The sequence below is a fragment of the Drosophila montana genome, unplaced genomic scaffold (genome assembly GCF_035044405.1).
Source record: "Drosophila montana isolate Dmon_TW-CO22-7 unplaced genomic scaffold, ASM3504440v1 contig_3468_1, whole genome shotgun sequence".
In the NCBI taxonomy this organism is placed as follows: domain Eukaryota; kingdom Metazoa; phylum Arthropoda; class Insecta; order Diptera; family Drosophilidae; genus Drosophila; species Drosophila montana.
In genome coordinates, this window is record NW_026998349.1 from 203,808 (window position 1) to 221,212 (window position 17,405).

The following is a 17,405-nucleotide window of genomic DNA, read 5'->3' on the forward strand; positions in this document are numbered from 1 at the left end:
TATATGTTTGTTTGCTTGTGTGTGTGTGTGTGTGTGTGTGTGTTTAAATGCTTTTTATTTTTAATTATGGCATTCGGTAGTACACTTAAATCTCAATCTTGGTTTAGCATTTATTTATTTTTTACACAATTTCAAAACTGTGGCTTTTAGAAAACGGCGCTCATTTGTAATGATTTTAGTATTTGCTTTTTGTTTTGTTTTGTTTTGTTTTTTTTCGTTTTTATATTATTCTTAGTAAATCTCACACATGTAGAAATATTAGTAAAATATGGCATTTCTCATATGTCTCATATATGATATATATATATATATAGATATATATGCATATATATATATATATTTTTTTTTTTTGTGTATGGTTTTCTTTTTGGTTTGCAAAATTTGAGGAAATGTTTTGATCTGGTTTCTGACCAGAAATCACAAAAAATGAACGGCGCTCTAAGGTATATAAGTGTGTGCGTGTGTGTGTGCGTGTGTGTGTGTGTATGATTTCTTTATGAGTTTATGGCAATTACAAGAAATCATATATGTATGTATGTGTGTGTGTGTGTGTAGCTCGCCTGGCTAAGTTAGTGTGCGTGTGCGTGTGTGTGTGTATGATTTGTTTATGAGTTTACGGCAATTACAAGAAATCATATATGTATGTATGTGTGTGTGTGTGTGTAGCTCGCCTGGCTAAGTTAGTGTGCGTGTGCGTGTGTGTGTGTATGATTTGTTTATGAGTTTACGGCAATTACAAGAAATCATATATGTATGTGTGTATGTGTGTGTGTGTGTAGCTCGCCTGGCTAAGTTAAAAATTTGAATAAAAAAAAAACGTTAGCTCTTAAGTTTTACGATACGGTCACTTTTAACACTAAGTACGACTTGTTTGTATATAACTACGGGCTATTATACAGATATATATACACATACATATATATACATATATGTGTGTGCATTTATGCTTTATATTGTATTTGATTTAATTATGTATTTTTGTTGTTGTTGTTAGTTTTGCGCATTTTATGCGTGTTGCTTTTTAGACATGGAAGGAGTTTTAGCTCAAGTTAAGCACAACAAATACGAGACTTCGACAATCAAACGAAATTAAATAATTAAGAATATATATATATATAGAGAGAGAAAAAAACATAACTAGTTGGCTAATACATGATTATATTTTGTTTTTGTTTTTGTTTTGTTTTTTCCAGTCTACAGCTACGTTAAGCAGTTTAGTCAGTTGTTGTTGTTCCGTTTAACTGTCAGTTAGTGCAACTGACTGGCTGTCAAAATTCGGCTAATATATATGTATTGTATTTGTTTTTTTTTTGTTTTTTTTTTATATTTCTTGCGAGGAACATGTCACCTAAATATGTATTCAATACGCGCTCGGCGTTTATTTTTTGTTTCATATGTTTCTCAATTTAAAGTTTTAACTATGCCACGCTCGATTTTAAGATCTCTACTAAATGCTAATGAACACATTCAAGTCAAAAATTATGATAAAACTCTCCACTCCTCTCCGCTCTCTCCACTCTCTCCACTCACTAATTGTTGTAATAATAGTAATAAAAGTAATGAGAATAATTGTAAAGTAAAACGTTTCTAGGTGATGCAATGTGCGTGTGTGTGTGTGTGTGTGTGTGTAGGGGTGTGCGTGTGTGTGTGTGTATTTCAGTTAAACTCGGTTTAAGCTATGCCCCCAAATATTATGAATTGATGTGTGACTGTTTTTCTGCAGAGTTATATACACATATAGACATATATATATATATCGTATATATATCGTATATCGTATATAGTATATCGTATATCGTATATAGCTAGGTTTTTAAGTTACGTTACGTTATCAATGTCATTGCAATTTTTGTTTTTGGCCTCACCATATATGGTGTTCAATTGGCTCCACAATTGCCGTTAGTTTTTGTTTCTGTTTTTTTTTTTTTTTTTTTAATCAGTCTTCGTTAAGAGTTCAACCAAAAGTCAGCGGGTTTTTCATTTGTTTAATATTTATAATTACCATTTATGTGTTAAGTTTTTAGTTACTTAGTTTTTTTTTTTTTTTCGTAATCTTTACCTTTTACAAAGTTTCATACTCTCACTTACTCAGTCTCAATTATAAGAAATTAGTTGTAATAAACAATATTTAAAAAAAATAATAATAATAATAATAAATCCTTTACACAATATTAAAATTGAAAAGCAACTAAGCCGGAACGAAAGTGAATCATATATTATTGAGTAATGAATAGAATTTAACTAAAAAAACCAAATCCCATACCAAAGATCGCTCGAACCCAACAACTTCCAGCTAGATAACTGCCCCACACTCTCAGTCTAACTAACAGGTAATTATATTTTCAACTAGTACTTATTGTGACCTCCTCTACTTTATAAGAATTTTCTTTCTTTTTCTAGGTTAGGTTCGCCTTCGTTTTGTTTCTAGGTTAGGTTCGCCTTCGTTTTGTTTCTAGGTTAGGTTCGCCTTCGTTATTTCTAGGTTAGGTTCTCCTTCCTTTTTTCTAGGTTAGGTTTTTTTTGTTTTTTTTTCGAGGTTAGGTTCTCAAGCCTAAAAATTCTACTGTTTTGTTGGTATCTTGCTTTAGTTTAGTTAAATCTTGTTCGGGTTGTTGCTTGTTTCTTGTATATTCGCTAAATATATATGTGTGTGTGTGTTTGTGTGTGTGTGTTTGTGTGTAAATTACCAAATCGTAACCGTGTTTAATAACTCTTAAGCATTATCGAGGTAATCGTTGTAGCACTTATGCTAAAAATTTTTACTAATTTTAATGCCGTTTTTTGTTTGTTTGTTTTTTCTTTTGGATTTGCTTTGCTAAACATTTTAGCGCTTGTAAATGGTCTAAAAAAAAAAACGTCGTCTGTCTCTTTGATCTGTTGTCCGTTTTTTTTGTTTATAAACTAATTTAGAATACGTGCACAAACCGCTTGTAAGGGTTAGACCCTTCCTTGGAGTCCGGCGACAGCTCTATGAGGAATACGATGCGTCCATCCGGCATCAGAGCCACATCGCAGGTGCGATCCTTTTCATCCAGCGTCGGCGGCATTAGCGGATTTATCGATGGACGCACCTCGATCTGGAGAGAGAGAGAGAGAGAGAGAGAAGGTGAGTCTTTGATCTTGGCCAGCTGCGCGAGCTGTACTTACATCCCACATAAAGTCTAGATTCTGATTAAAGACGAGTATGCGTTGATTCTTTGAATCGGCGACTATAATGCGGCCCTCGTCATCGCAGCACAGGCCCGAGGGCCGATTGAACTCATGGAACCCGGAGCCCTCATGGCCCTTGACAGAAAGTATCTGGAAAGCAAAGAAATCTCGCATTAGTTGGGGTTAAGCAGAGATATTTGGAGTGGAGGAGCCTACATCATTGATGTCCGGATCGATCAGATAGAGGCAATGGTTGTCAAAGTCGGACACAATTATGTTGCCCGTGGGCGTGTAGCAGACGCCGCGCGGCGAGGCAATCCCTTTGGTCTGGCCATGGTTATCGAAGACGATCTGCCGGATGAAGCGTCCCTCGGAATCGAATTGCTGGATGCGATGATTGCGCGAATCTGTGACGACAATTTGACGGCGCGAATTGACGGCAACATCCCAGGGATACTGAAACTGGCCGTATTCCTTGCCGTAGCTGCCGAATTTGAGCAGAAAGACGCCGCTTGCGGTGAAGATCTGAACGCGATGATTATCCTTGTCCACGACAATGATGCGATTATCGACGTCCACACAGATGCCGGCGGGCAGATCGAATTCGCCGTTGCCGACGCCCTTGCGTCCGAACTTGAACTTGAGCGAACCGTCCGGATTGAAGACCTGGACACGATTGTTGCGCCTGTCCGAGACTAGAACGTGCCCCATCTTGTCGACGCACAGGCCCCACGGCCGGCTCACCTGCCCGTCCTCATGGCCCTCGGTGGCAAAGGACAGCGACAAAGCATTCGAATTGCGCACCTTAACCAAATCCATGCAGCCGGGTATCGCTTGGGTTGTGCGCGGCGCACTGAAGTGCAAGCCGGGCGAGCTGCGCAGCCCGTTCAGCTCCCAGTCGAGGGCAGCGCTGGACATGCCGCAGGCGCTGCCGCCGCGCACCGGCTGCATGATGGGCGAGGGTATGCGAAAGCTATTGTCGCGCAGCAGCGGACGCCGAACCGCCGCCGCTGTGCTGGAGGCGACCACGCTCAGTGGTCCGGCCGTGCTGGCCATGCTGTTCAGGCCGAAGGCCATGTCGATGCCCGCGACGGCGACGGCGGGCGCGCTGACCACATTGCTGGCGGCGACAATGCCATTGCTGCTGGACACAATGGGCATGTTTTTGTCGTCCACCAGAATGACGCCGCCCTGGTTGCGTATGTCCTGTAGCAGGCTGTAGTCGGGCGGCGCAAAGGCGAACACCTCCTGTTTCGGCTGCAGATCCTTATAGATGCCCGCAAACTGTTCCATCTGACGCTGGCCATTGGTCAGCTTCATGGCTATCTCGATCTGATCCATGCTGCACGCATTATCCGCCACCTTGCTCAGCATATCGGACGTCTCGGAGAGGCCGGCCAGGGCGGACTTCAGGCCCGCCATCTGATCGTGCAGTATGGCGAGTCGGCGCTGACGCAGTTTCTCGACGAAATCTAATAGGAAACGCTCGCGATCCTCGATGGCAATGATGAACTGGCGGAACGCCTTGCGTATATTATCGCTCAGCTCGCTGCAATTGCGCTCGATGAGCCGGATAAAGGCGAGCGCCTTGTCGATGCTGCTCTTGATGCACCGTGTGCCCACCTGGCTGCTCTCGATGGCGCCCTCGAGCTTCTCCTTGGACCCGACCATAAAGTTCTGTATGGACGCATAGCTGTGCTCCTTGTGCTCGTGCAGCGTACAAAACTGACAGACTAGCTTCCGGCAATAATCGCACACATAGCGCAACATCTCGTTGTGAATGTCACAGATGAAATTGCTGCTCGTTGGGGTTTGGGCATTCGCCGAGCTGCCGCCGGTGGGTGAGGCGCCAATCGGTGTCGGCAGCGAGACTATCGAATGATTCGAGGATAATGGACTGTTGCGATGCTCGCGCAGGCAATCGTTGCACATGAACTCGTTGCACTCCAGGCAGCGTATCGAGGCGCTCACCTCGCACCAGCCGCAGCTGATGCTCGAGTTGTTTGACGATTCCGGTGACATTTTTGAATGGCGCGTGGCGCCGCTGCCAATGGCGCCCACCATGCTGAAATCGCCGTGCGTGTCCAGGCCGCCCAGAAAGTTGTTGATAAAGAAGTCCGTGCGTGGCGGCGAGCTGTGCGGCGAGAGAGAAACGGAATTAGCAAGGTATCTTTTGGGATTGATCTGAAATGCTCACCCGTTGACTTGGCCCACGTTGGGCAGCAGTCCGACATTGAGATCCCAGGCGGGAAATGATTCCAGTATGCCGGCCAGCAGGCGCTCCGATGAGTTGCTGGCATTGCTGCTGATGCTGCCGCTGCCGCTGCCAACGCTGGCATTGGCTCCTCCTCCGCCCGCGGCGACGGCGGCGGCGACGGCGCTGGGCGCATTGCTGCTGGACATTTGTTGGGGAACCTGATTGTTTGACAAGAGTTCCATCATAAGAAAAGTTGAGTATTGAGATCACGAGTTGTAGGCGTGGCCCTTCTTGGCAGTCAACGAGACACTCTCAAGCTGCAAATTAATGAATTAATCGTTAAGCAAATGACGTCTCTGTAGCAGGCTGCTTATTAATTAATTATTATTGTTATTCAATTTTGTAGCTGCGTTTGGAACGCGCCGTGGTCAATTTTAGGCTGAGACGAGGCAGAGACGCGAGGTTGACAGACGCCGTGTAGGCAGCTAACTAACTTATGACCAAGCATCCGCTGTGCATTAAGTAGTCCATCGATCTCTCTCTCTCTCGGGTCGGCAGCTGCATTTCTGTGTCGAGTAGGTAGCGGAAAATGTGTCGGGGAAAAACCTCGTCGTCGTCGTCCATTGTTCCCTGCGCGCTCGCTGATCCCTTAAGGAAAAACGCGAAGACGACCCGAATTTTTAGGCAGCAGGTCAAATTTGTTTCACGGAAATAACCTCAGGCTCGGGTTTGGGCTCAGGCTCGGGTTTGGGCTCGGGCTGATCTTGGCATTTGGCACGCAGCATTTACGCTTTAAATTTATGACACTGATTCCCCTTAAGGATCGCCTATAAAATGGCGCGCTGCCTATCGATAAAAACAAGCTAACGCTGGATTCGATCTGCAAAATGTCTACTTCTTACGTTTTCCAGAAAATTGATGATATGAGAGCTAATATTTCCCTATCACAAATTTTGTCTAGTTAAATATAAGAGGAAGATCCTGATTTCTCAATTAATTTTAGGAGTTTTTTTTTAAAGATAGTCAAGGAAGTTAAGGGTTAGAAATCCCGTGAAGAGAAATAGATCATAAGTCAGCATGATCCTTAAGATAATATAATTAATAGAATTATTATAATATATAAAAATATATAAAAAAAAATTTAAAAAGATTATATATTTATTATAATAAATGAAAAAATATAAATAAATATAAAAAAATTATTTATTTATTATAATATACCAAAAAATAATTAAAAGAAAAAAAGTTTCTGCTAGTTATCCCTACCCTCATTCCCATAAAAAACTCGGAAAAACCCCATTGGTTAATAAACGATAAAAAAATTAAGTCAAATTAAAATTTTTTGATGCATTTTCCAATCCAATTCTGGCTGGCTGTACTTGGAGGGTTCTGTGACCCACAAATTTCAAAAAAAAAACTACGCACCAGAAAATGTCTATTTATAGGACATTCTAGATAACGCTAAACCACCCCCATTGGGCGCCCCCCAACCCCAGGGCGTCAGGTTCTGGCTGATTTCGTGTTACCTCGAATGCGTTTGGGCTATGTCAAAAAAAAAAAAAACAAAACTGGTTGCCATCTTCAAGATGGAGCGACATACGCCCAACGGCCGACCGACTTTCATCCCCTCTCACAACAACAACAACAACAGCAACAACAACAAACGCAGACACAGGCTACACTCAAAGAAAATTCGTTTAAAAACTTGTTTAACATTTAACTCTTGTGTTCAAAGCTAATTAATTTAAATAACTGCTGCTGGCTTGGAAGTTGCCACAGTGAACGCTGCCTATTGTGAACTGTTTTTTTTTCGTTCTGAATAACATCGAATGAACGGTTCATTTAAATGAACTGAACGAAAGCATAAAATGAATCTGGTGAATGATTAAGTTCACAATCAAAAGAACAAAACGAAATAGAAATGAATAGAAAACTAATCAATTTATTATTTACTGTTCTCTTGTAATTATCTGTGCGCTTTAGCGTGGCTTTACTGTATCTTGCAGGAGTCCAGAATAATCTAGTTTCAAAACAAAATAAATCTTTTGGTCCGAAAAAACTCTCCATCTCTACCTTTGCTCTCCCTCGCTCTCTCTCTCTCTACCTTTGAATATACATATGTGTGTGTGTGTATGTATATATGTGCGTGTGCAACGCCTCAGAAACGATGCACTTCTTGATTTTGGGCCGTGTAGACACTGTGCAGAAACTACCCTTGTCACCCTTGAACATTTCTATTGAAACAGTCTGTGTCTCAAAACGTTGTTGTAAAAAAAAAAAAGAACACGAACCAAGAAGTTAAAGTCCTTTTGCATTTGTATACGCACACATACACAAACCGTATACATATGTATGCATGTGTGTGTGCGTGTGTGTGTGTTTGGAATACGTGCAAGCAAAGACGCAAAAACGGCAAGGGATGAGGGTTGTATTTATACAAGTTTCTAGGTGGTATACATATATGCATGTGTGTGTGTGTGTGCGTGAGTGTATGTGTGTGCGCGCGATACATACAAACGGCATAAAAAATCTCAATATATAATTGCAAAATCTTCAAATTTTGTCACCCAATCAATAATTGGGCTCACTTTCAGCGAATTGTTGTTTAACACTGGCCAAAAACCGTTCTTAACTTCTTCGCCCATTTTTGTTTTTGTTTCGTTGTTCGTTAATGAATGATTTTTTTTTTTTTTGCTACACACCTTTTTTAGCAGCCTCATGCAAGCCGCTCGCAACTGCACACTTTCAATGGGATGTCAAAAGTGGCGTCGCCTCGCAGAAAATATCGTTGTTGTTGTTGTTTTTAATATTTTAAACTTTACCGTTTAGTTTGTTTATACACATACATATGTATATTTGTGTTTTTTTGCAATGTTCTTTTTGATTATTTTGCGTATAAGTTTATTGATTTACGTTTGAAGTTTATTTTATTTAGGTTTTTATCGTGCGTTTCGGAAAATGCGAGATTCTTTTATAGTATGTAGTACCACCAAAGACCAAGAGATCTCATGCGTAATACGTTTGTGGCCCGTTTCGACTCCGACATTCGTGTATTCCTTTGCCCGACTAAAAGATACATTCGACTAAAAACACAACATAATAATCATGCCTCCTCGCTCATGTATACACGAATGTATCTGTGTAACTGTGTGTGTGTGTGTGTGTTTGTATGAGTGTTGCTTCTTCTGTTCTGTTCTGTTCTGTTGTTGTTGTTGTTATTGCTGCGCTTGCTCATCATCTATGTAGCTAAACAAAAAATAAAATAAACCCAAATGTATCTCACAGTCAGTTTTTGATTTTGATGTTTGCGTGCGCGCGCGCTCCAATGTTGGGCTCGCTCTTTGGATATTTGCCGTGCGCTGCTGTCGTCTGTCTCACTGGCGCTCACTCGCACTCATTCACTCACTCACTGAATTGCGCTCGCTCTCTCCCTATCGCATGGGTATACTTATGCGTTGTATGTATTGTTCACATGCACGCGCACATTTTACAATTATATGTATGTATGTGCATGGGTGTGCGCGTGAGTGTGTGCGCTTGTTTTATCTTCTATTTATTTTCACTTATGCGGCAAAGAAATGCAATCGAAATGCGCCCTGCTTGCCATCAATAACATGCACTTTTTATTTCTAAATTATAAACATACTTTTCAACAGTGTTGTAAGCTGTGCGTGTTTTAGATTTTAGACGCGCGTATTTGTGTGCGTGTGTGCTATGCTTTTAACCATTCATGACTAGTGCGTTGTTTTGCTTAGTGTTTTTCGAATAATTTTGACCCACTTCTCGTGGTTTTGCTACGCTGGGGCTGACCAGGGCTCCTTTTTGCACTCTCGAAATATTCAACCTTCACGCACGCATTTAAACATGAAACTGGATGCACGTTCATGCGCCGACAACGCTTCTGCTGCCCCTTTGGCTTGTTATTTTTTTGTTATTGCACACTTCCTTCAGCTCGACCATATGACGCTTGCTCGTGCGTTTTGTCAGCGACTCTGTAAACTAACAGCTCAGCATCTGTTATAAGTTTTTAGCCAAAGACAGTTTATGTTATCATCTAATGAGTTTAGCATACAAACTTACTGAAGTTAATTATCTGTTGGAAACAACGCAAAACCCTATAGCATGTACATTTATAGAGCATTCATATGTCGCCTTAGCATCTATTTTATTGTGCTGACACACAAAGAGAGCCAATGGAAAAGAGCGTGAGAGAGCGAGCACATTAACGGCGCATGTGGCGGTGGCGCGAAAATATGGCCGGTGGTGGCGCGCATTTGTTGTCGTTGTTGTTGCCCGCTGCCCGCCAGCTTGGTTTGTTGTTGTTATTGTTGTTGTCGCCAGAAACAACACCCTTAAGGAACTTGTTTTCATCTCTTGCCTTGCACTGACAAAAATTTCGTGATCGCTGGCTTCAAAATTCAATTGAAACCATTTCGGCTGTTTGGCCCAGCGCGCATCAGCAGCATCTACGACCGGGCGGGTTCATGGAATTTCAGACAGGCTCAGGTAGAGCGCAGGTGCGCAGCCCATAGTACAGGTAAACGATGCCAGGCGTCCTTTACAAAACTAATTACACTATGCGTCGTTTTTCGTGTTCAACAGCTACACATTTATGTACAGTAAAAGCTCTATAATTTATCTACAGCTCGAGTTGTTTTCTGATGGAGCTGCTTGAAAGATATGTCGCTTTTTTACATATGCATACACTCATACATACATATACATATGTAAATAGTGTTCACATACGTAAATTAATTTATGCTCTGCTTAACAAGTGTTGAAAACGGTCGATTGTTTTAGGAGCCGTTTTATTTTAAATCTTAACCTAAAGAACGGCCTTTTCAACGGATTAAAAGACAGTGTTGGCAAGCGATCAAAGGAGCTTTTGGCATTAAGTGTAGTTAAAAATCATTGCACACTGAATGCAGCTGTTCGTTAGTAGAGTTTTTACTGTATTTTATTCATTCTAGGTGAATAACTGATTACATTCTATGTAATGTGTGTGTTTGTATGTGTGTGTTTTCAGTCGCATACTTATGTATTTTAATACTGTAAGCTAAGCTTATAATGTACTATATGTATATCGTATAACTAGGCATATATTAGGGAGCTGATCATCAGCCAAACTCCAGTTCCTCGATCAGAACGTTTTGCAGTTTCTGGCGGACGCGCAGCTTGCGACGCTCATCCAAGCGCTGCAGGAATGGCATCAGGCTGAGCAGAAACATGCGATCCGCATCGTCCTGCGCATCGGCGCCATTTGGCTCCGTATTGGTGGACGCATCCATGCTGATGTACTTGAAGGGCAAATCGTTTGCGCCCGGCTGCGATTGTGGCTTAACATCCGCCTCGCTTTTGATGCTGCCGCCATTGGACCGGCTCGATTTGGCTTTGGACATGGGCTGAGCCATTTCCTCATCATCGTCGAGCACTTCGATGGTAAAGACGCTGGGATCGGGCGTGCCGTGTTTATGGTGCTCCTCTTCGTTCTCGGACGCGGCATCCTCGTCGAAATCATCATCGTTCAGCTCCTCATCCCGCTGGCTGTGCGCATCGCCGTTGCTCAGCTCCAGCTTCACCCGCTTGCAGTCCCTGTCCTCGAAGAACGAGCTGATGTCCGAGAAACTGGGCTGATGCAGCTCCGAATCGTAGCTGTCGCTCAGCTCACAGATCGGCTCGGTGGCCACAATGGGCTCATCATATTTACCGCTGCTATCGTCCAGTATCAGATTATTGTTCTCCGTCCAATGTCCCGGCGGATGCTTCTTGCTGTTGCCGCGCGTGCGCGCCTGCCTCAAGATATTCTCATGCACCGCATGCTCCATGAAGCGCATATCGTTGTAGAAGCGCCACGAGGAGGGCGACTCGTTCGACAGATTGTTTCGTATGTAGACCTTGCGGAAATTGTCGCGCAGGTGTCCCCACTTCACACGGCAGACGTCAGCTGCGGCCAGCGAGAAAGAACAAGAAGAAGAAGATGATCAATTGCTTTGTATTAGGTGCGAGTGCACAGATGTCTGATCGAAATGGCGTGTCGAGCTGTGTTTGTGGCCCCACAAGAAAACCGCAATGCATCGTAATGCACATACAGTGTGTACACGCTAAGGCGAACTGACAGATTGAATATTTAATACAGTAAGCGTTCGCGAATAAAGAAATTTTAGTTCGAATTAATATGTGCGAAAAATTATATTTTTTCTAAGCTCCATTTTCTCTATGCCTATATATTTAGAAATAAGATTTCAAAGCTTTCCCCGTTCAGCTTTTCATGATTATTTTGAGCTTAAAGCTTACCAGGATTATATTATACAGATTTAATCCATTCAAATCAAATAGACTTTAGCTATTAAGGATTAAAAAATCTATGTGCCGGAAAACTAAGCACAAAAGCTATGCAAATCAAGCTTTGTGCTTTTAAGTTAAGCTTAAAGCTTCTAGATCAGCTGTGCTTATTAATGGATTTCAGCCATTGAATATACACTACGCAGTTAGATATGCTAAATGGCCTTTTAAGGCTTATGTTTAATAAAAAGCTCGGCGAGCGAAGCTTCACGTGTTTAGCGTGAGCTTTAAGCTTATTTTTGTGTCTTATTATTTCGTCTTATTGAATGCGCACTGTGCACATGCTAATTGGGCTTTTAAGGCCTATATTTAATTAACAGCTAGGCGAGCTAAGCTTTAAGCTTACTATTGCGTGTTTGGTATCGTCTTATTGAATGCGCACTGTGCACATGCACACACACAAGCAAAACACATGCTATATGCACATACTTTTACATGCATGTGGCTTATACGCCTTACAATCAGAAAGCTGCAGCTGCTGCTGCTGCTGGCACTCACCTGGCAAATTAACATCCTTGCCGACATCGAACCAAATGGGCGTAATATCGCTGCGCTTCTGGCCGCTCGCATTGTTTCGCAACCAGAGCACTGGACGACGTGAAACGGCCGCAATGAGACGCTTCACCGTTTCGATGGGCAGCTTGGCGGTGTTGGTGAAGCCAAAGGAGACGGACGGCGAGGTTGACGCCGATGACGCATTGTAAGCCAGCTCCATGCTCATGATGATGATGATGATGATGATGATGACTATGATGACGGCTGAGGTTGTCGCTTGATCCGTCTGAAGGTCCGACTCGCGCAGCTCAAGCGCTACACCAAGACTAAAAGAGCGCAGCACAGAAAAACAGACAACAAAAAAAAGAAAAAACTACGGGCACGCCACGCCGACCACGACGACGACAACGGCGTACGGGCAACAACGGCGAAGACAGCGACGACGACGACGACGACGACGCAACCAGTTTACGTGCCTTTTGGCTGCGGCGAAGGCGCAACGAAAAGCGAACAATCAACAGAGATAGAGAGCGAGAGAGAGAGAGAGACAGAGCGAGAGCAAGCAAGTGAGCTGGAGAGCGTAGGCAGGGCTCAGGCAGACAGGCTTTGCTCGAAACAAGAAGAAGAACTCACCGGCCGACGCGCTGCTGCACAAGCGACTATTATCCGGATGTAAAGCTTCCGCTGCCCGCTTGACGGCTGTTTCGCCGTTTGTCTCCTCTACGCTTTACGGTTGTTAACTCTGTTTCAGCTTCGGGCCGTAACGAATCGCACATGCGCTGCCTTCGCTTGCGACTAACTAAACTAAACAAATACGTAATCAGCGGCTAGACTTTAGCTTTTTTCGCAGCTACTTTTAGCTTGGGTCTAGCGAGTCCTAGATGAACTGTTTGGCAGCCCCCAACACCAATATACAGATATGTACATATGCTGTACGCTGAGGACTGTAGCGTGCCCAGTTGTTGCGCTTTGTTTATTTTTAAACAAAACTGGATTTTTTGCTCACTACGGTCCGCTGGTTGGCTGGAGCTCTGTGTGGTGGCATGGAGCGAACCTAAACGTAAAATGTTCACGCTACGCCAGTGAAGCTAACGTAAAACGAACAGAGGAGCTGATACACACGTAACTCTGCGCGCGTGTGTGTGTGTGTATACAACTTGCATGTACATATGTATGTATGCGGTATCGATACCAGTAGAAAATCAAGCCCCAACTGAAAACTTCGTTTTGCACGATCGTCGCTCGTCTGGGCCTGGCCCTGCTTTTTACTGCTATCTCCCATTAAGTTCTCTATGCTCGTGTGTACGTGCCGCTGCCTGTATGTATATGTGTGTGTGCGTTTGCGAAAATGCAAGCAAAGGCGAATATGAGAATTGTCTGGCGCGTTTATTTTATCTGGCAAAATGGCAACAGCTCCGCGCTTGACATTTGATCCTTTCAGGAGTTCGACCAGCTGTGATATGCTCTACAGTTGCGATATTGCCTATATAGGCATATATATCTATATATCACACGTATTACGGATTAGCAAAACTCAGCTCACTTCAGTCTAAGCAACTTGCTTGCGGCTCAGGCGAAAGTCTCGCACGTACGCCGTATGGCGGAGCTTTTTAGCACTATAAACACACACACATCCATACATACACATAAGCTAATATTACTCGGCTTTGTCAAAAGTCGCTCATTTTTTTGTGAAAAACAAATATGGTTTCATTGAGCTGTTTTTCAACACTGCCAAAAATGCAGCTTTCTTTAACGATTTGGACAAATAGTTATATATGTATGTATATGCAAATTATATTGAATAATACTGAGTTTTATACGAGAGGTAGACTCCAGAAACATATATATTAATGAAACGACACATATTCTACACAAACTGCACACTATAAATATGTATACATTTATATACATGCATGTATATTTTACACTAAGGAGGACAATATAACTGGAACCGTCAGCGTTCGCTCAAGAGAGCTTTCACTGTATACACATAATATTTATATATATATATATAGTATATAGGTATGTTTTCATAATGAATGTTGATTTTGTTGAATGCCACGCCCTATTTTTGCAGCAGCCATCGTTGAGTCGGAAGCGCCTGCGCATTTTTGGCTCAAATGCTCTGCTGTTTTTTTTTTTGGCCAATTGGCATTTAGCTTAAGCTTTCTACACCATTCTCCTGCTCCATGTTGTCCTCGTCGAGGGCAAAGGAGACGCCGCGCTTCCGACTGCTAACAGCTGTTGTTGCTGCAGCTGCTCCGTTGCCACCGGTCATAATCGAATAGTTTTTCGTTGTCGATTTTCTTGGGGATGCCGTCGCCGTCGCATCTGCTGTTCCTGCTGCTGCTGCAACTAGAGCTGCATCCTTGTCCAGTGGAAGCTCCATGGCGGCATTTCCGTTTCCGTGGCCATTGCTGCTGCTGCAGCTGCTGGCTAGCGATGAGCAGCTGCCATTCCCATTTCCATTGCCATTCCCATTGCCATTCCCATTGCCATTTCCGTTCCCATTTCCAGCTTCGTTTATGAACACATCCATGTGATCGATTGTGTCGTTTAGGGCAAAGCTCTGATCACGTCGCTCGCTCTTCTTCCACAGGTAATAGAACTGAACCAGTTCGCGCATGGTTCTAGTGCGCACCTGAAAGGACACACGCATGGGTTCATCATTTAAGTGTGTGTTTGTGGCCTCGCACAGTGGTTCGTCTGGTGGGCAAAAATCGAAAACAACAATCAAGTTTAGATTTCGAACCAAGATCCAAAATCATCAAACTGAGCTTTAAAAACAGTCGCAAATTTATCGATATGTTGTAATCGATATATTCGACTTTAACGTTAAGTTTAAATTTTAGTTAAGTGTTGTGAAGTTGTTTAATAATTTAATCCCGTCTGCTTCTGTGTGCGTTCCACTGTGCGCTGTCGCGGAGTTTACCTGATTCTGTCGTATCTGATAGAAGTCCTTGCCAAACTTTTGTATGCCCTCCTCGAACTTCTGGCACTCCTCCTCCGACCAGCTGCTCATCGTGTCGCTGAGTGGCAGCACATTCATTCGCTTGCGGCGCAGCGCCTCCTTGAAGTCGTAGCCGCACTGCACGAGCAAATGCAGCGCCTGTTCGTTGTCCTTGACCACCGACTCCGCGTCCGAGCTGGCAGGCGCGACGGCCGCAGCAGCTGGAGCTTCCGGCGGGGTTGCTTCCGCCGGCAACTCTTCAATTTCAGCCCGTTCTGTGGGAACGGCTGCGGCGGCGGCGCCGCCTTCGGCTTCTGTGCTGCTCACGGAGCGTGTCTCCTGTATTTTGGCCAGATAATCCTCTACGGCACGCTCGCTGACCTGGCTCGGCTCCCAAATCAACTGATCCTCGTTCTCGTAGGGCAGAATGTCGCCATATTGCGATAGTCCCTCGGGTATTTCGGCTTGATAGTTCGGTCCGACCATAATTATTTTTCTCGCATCGTCCGAATCGGTATCGCTGTCCTCCTCCTCCTCCTCCCCGGCCTCCACCTCCTCAAGGAGCGTCTGCAGCGGCGTAACTAAGGAAGGAATTAGAATATACATAAGTGATAGTAGCATATACTACCCAGCTTTGGCTGGGTTAATTCTTCCCCCTTAATCTCAGTTAAATCAAAAAATTTAATATAAAATATGTGCACGTACAGCTTTCCACATCCTCCACAGTGCCCATGGCGTGCGGTGCGCCGGTCTCAAAGGACTCCTCGGGATACAGGTCAAGTAAATGCGAGCGATGCGGTTTCTTCGTAAGCTCTGGCGGCAAAGCGCCTGGCATTTCATTCGTATCCAAGCCGGTTTCGTGGAACTGTGGCGTGAGGGTTGCATAATCCAACAGGGGACTCCCCGGTGCGACTGTATGTGTTGGCGGTTCAGCGCAAGCTGGCGGCGGCTCCTCAGCGGCGCCGGTGGCTTCGACTTCTGGGCCAAGCTGTCGCTTGGGTGCACGTCGTCGCCTCGAGCTGCTGCTGCTGGTGCTGCTGCTAGGGCGGGCGACGGTCGCCGGCTCCATATTTGTCATGCTGCTGTATTTGGCCAGCAGCAGCTCGATGGGCATTTCGCTTTCCTCGCGCAGTGTGGCTATCTCGTCCTCGGCATTGTGCGCCTCCAGATCAGCGAGCGCCTCCTCCTCGTTCAATGTCGCCTCGTCGTCAAAATCATTCACCATCATGTCAATTGTTGGCTCGAATGTGGTGTCCGCAACGGAAGACCCGGGCGACATGGGCGGCGGTTGTGGTGCACTGCTGGTGCTGCTGCTGTCCGCGCCGAATCCCGTGGCCGGGGATTTGCGGCGCTCCCGCTTGGTAGGCGTTATTGTTAGTTCGCGTCCCGCCATTGCAAGTTTGTTTGTTCTTCTTGCTTAGTTGTTAGTCGATTGAGCACTAACGAATGTGGGCACCCCAAAAAATTTAACATTTTTCTGAAATGTTATTAACAGCGCGAGCTGCCGTCACACACTCGGTTTCGAAAAAAAAATATGTGGAAAATTGCCATAGAGTGCAGATTACTAAAACTAAACCACATCTATTTATCATCTAATTTACACAGAATATTCATACACGATCGAAATGGAAATTAACATATGTTTTAAATAACTTCCTAACAGATAACATTGTCTTAACACAACAGCTGTTACCTTCTTATTGCTATCGAATGCCTTGAGCGGAACAGTAGACCACGAGTTTTATGCTGTGTTGGCTGCTTCTTTGACCGCTAATAGAACACAAAATAAATGTTATCTGAAAATTACTAACAGAAATATCGAGTGTTATTTTCGCTGCTCATTATTTATCGATATCGGTTTCATATATAGAGATTCGATACATCGTTAACACGCAAAAATAAATAACAGCTGTCCACAACAAGTGCTGTATTGAGGCTCTGTTGATAAGCAACAGTCTGTTGCTGTTAAATTCAAATTCTTATTTATCTTTGAAAGCAGCCGTCTATTAAAATTGATTTTTCGCAATTTTATGCTACAATTGCATCAACAAAAATTGGTATTTGCACAAAATAAATAAAAGAACAGCAAAACTTTCCAGAACAAGAACCGTGCTATCTGTTAATAACAGTGCGGCTAAATGTTAAGTTTGCAACAATATTATATGCCCGTGTAATGTATGAAAATGTGAACACACTCGATATATTTTGTTGATGGTTTGCAATAAAAATCGTAGTTGCACATGCCCTTACTCAAATTGAGTACTTTTT

At 43.7% G+C, this 17,405-nt stretch overlaps 3 protein-coding genes across 5 annotated transcripts; all 3 read right to left on the bottom strand.

Moving 5' to 3' along the window:
* Positions 1–1,141: 1,141 nt before the first annotated feature.
* wech lies at positions 1,142–9,274 on the bottom strand. 2 transcript variants are annotated; one of them, XM_064691748.1, is made up of 5 exons: positions 8,994–9,274; positions 5,348–5,664; positions 3,367–5,284; positions 3,148–3,300; positions 1,142–3,077 (listed from the first exon to the last, which is right to left on the bottom strand). In XM_064691748.1, exons 2-5 carry the CDS (start codon positions 5,590–5,592, stop codon positions 2,907–2,909), a joined length of 2,487 nt encoding a protein of 828 aa, XP_064547818.1. In that variant the 5' UTR covers positions 5,593–5,664; positions 8,994–9,274; the 3' UTR covers positions 1,142–2,906. The 2 variants fall into 2 exon arrangements, with proteins under 2 accessions (XP_064547818.1, XP_064547817.1); XM_064691747.1 differs by lacking the exon at positions 8,994–9,274 and adding an exon at positions 8,050–8,565.
* A 1,004-nt stretch (positions 9,275–10,278) lies between these two features.
* On the bottom strand, positions 10,279–12,663 carry Coop (Corepressor of Pangolin). The gene is made up of 2 exons (XM_064691811.1): positions 12,188–12,663; positions 10,279–11,291 (listed from the first exon to the last, which is right to left on the bottom strand). Exons 1-2 carry the CDS (start codon positions 12,408–12,410, stop codon positions 10,465–10,467), a joined length of 1,050 nt encoding a protein of 349 aa, XP_064547881.1. The 5' UTR covers positions 12,411–12,663; the 3' UTR covers positions 10,279–10,464.
* A 1,336-nt stretch (positions 12,664–13,999) lies between these two features.
* On the bottom strand, positions 14,000–16,901 carry LOC135434942 (mesoderm induction early response protein 1). Of its 2 annotated transcripts, none has more exons than XM_064691754.1 (3): positions 15,843–16,898; positions 15,120–15,718; positions 14,000–14,828 (listed from the first exon to the last, which is right to left on the bottom strand). In XM_064691754.1, the coding sequence occupies exons 1-3, from the start codon at positions 16,528–16,530 to the stop codon at positions 14,343–14,345; spliced, it is 1,773 nt and encodes a 590-aa protein (XP_064547824.1). In that variant the 5' UTR covers positions 16,531–16,898; the 3' UTR covers positions 14,000–14,342. The 2 variants fall into 2 exon arrangements, with proteins under 2 accessions (XP_064547824.1, XP_064547825.1); XM_064691755.1 differs by having other exon boundaries at positions 14,711–14,893; positions 15,843–16,901.
* Between the last annotated feature and the right edge of the window lie 504 nt (positions 16,902–17,405).

Excerpts from the sequence above, each read along its gene's own strand:
- LOC135434942 (XM_064691754.1), bottom strand. The coding sequence starts at position 16,530 with ATGGCGGGACGCGAACTAACAATAACGCCTACCAAGCGGGAGCGCCGC. Across the intron at positions 15,719-15,842 it reads TGTGGAGGATGTGGAAAGCT|TTACGCCGCTGCAGACGCTC; the intron begins GTACGTGCACAT and ends TTCCTTCCTTAG. Across the intron at positions 14,829-15,119 it reads ATCAGATACGACAGAATCAG|GTGCGCACTAGAACCATGCG; the intron begins GTAAACTCCGCG and ends GTGTCCTTTCAG.
- Coop (XM_064691811.1), bottom strand. The coding sequence starts at position 12,410 with ATGAGCATGGAGCTGGCTTACAATGCGTCATCGGCGTCAACCTCGCCG. Across the intron at positions 11,292-12,187 it reads CAAGGATGTTAATTTGCCAG|CTGACGTCTGCCGTGTGAAG; the intron begins GTGAGTGCCAGC and ends CGCTGGCCGCAG.
- wech (XM_064691748.1), bottom strand. The coding sequence starts at position 5,592 with ATGATGGAACTCTTGTCAAACAATCAGGTTCCCCAACAAATGTCCAGC. Across the intron at positions 3,301-3,366 it reads TCGATCCGGACATCAATGAT|ATACTTTCTGTCAAGGGCCA; the intron begins GTAGGCTCCTCC and ends TTTGCTTTCCAG. Across the intron at positions 3,078-3,147 it reads ATCTAGACTTTATGTGGGAT|ATCGAGGTGCGTCCATCGAT; the intron begins GTAAGTACAGCT and ends CTCTCTCTCCAG.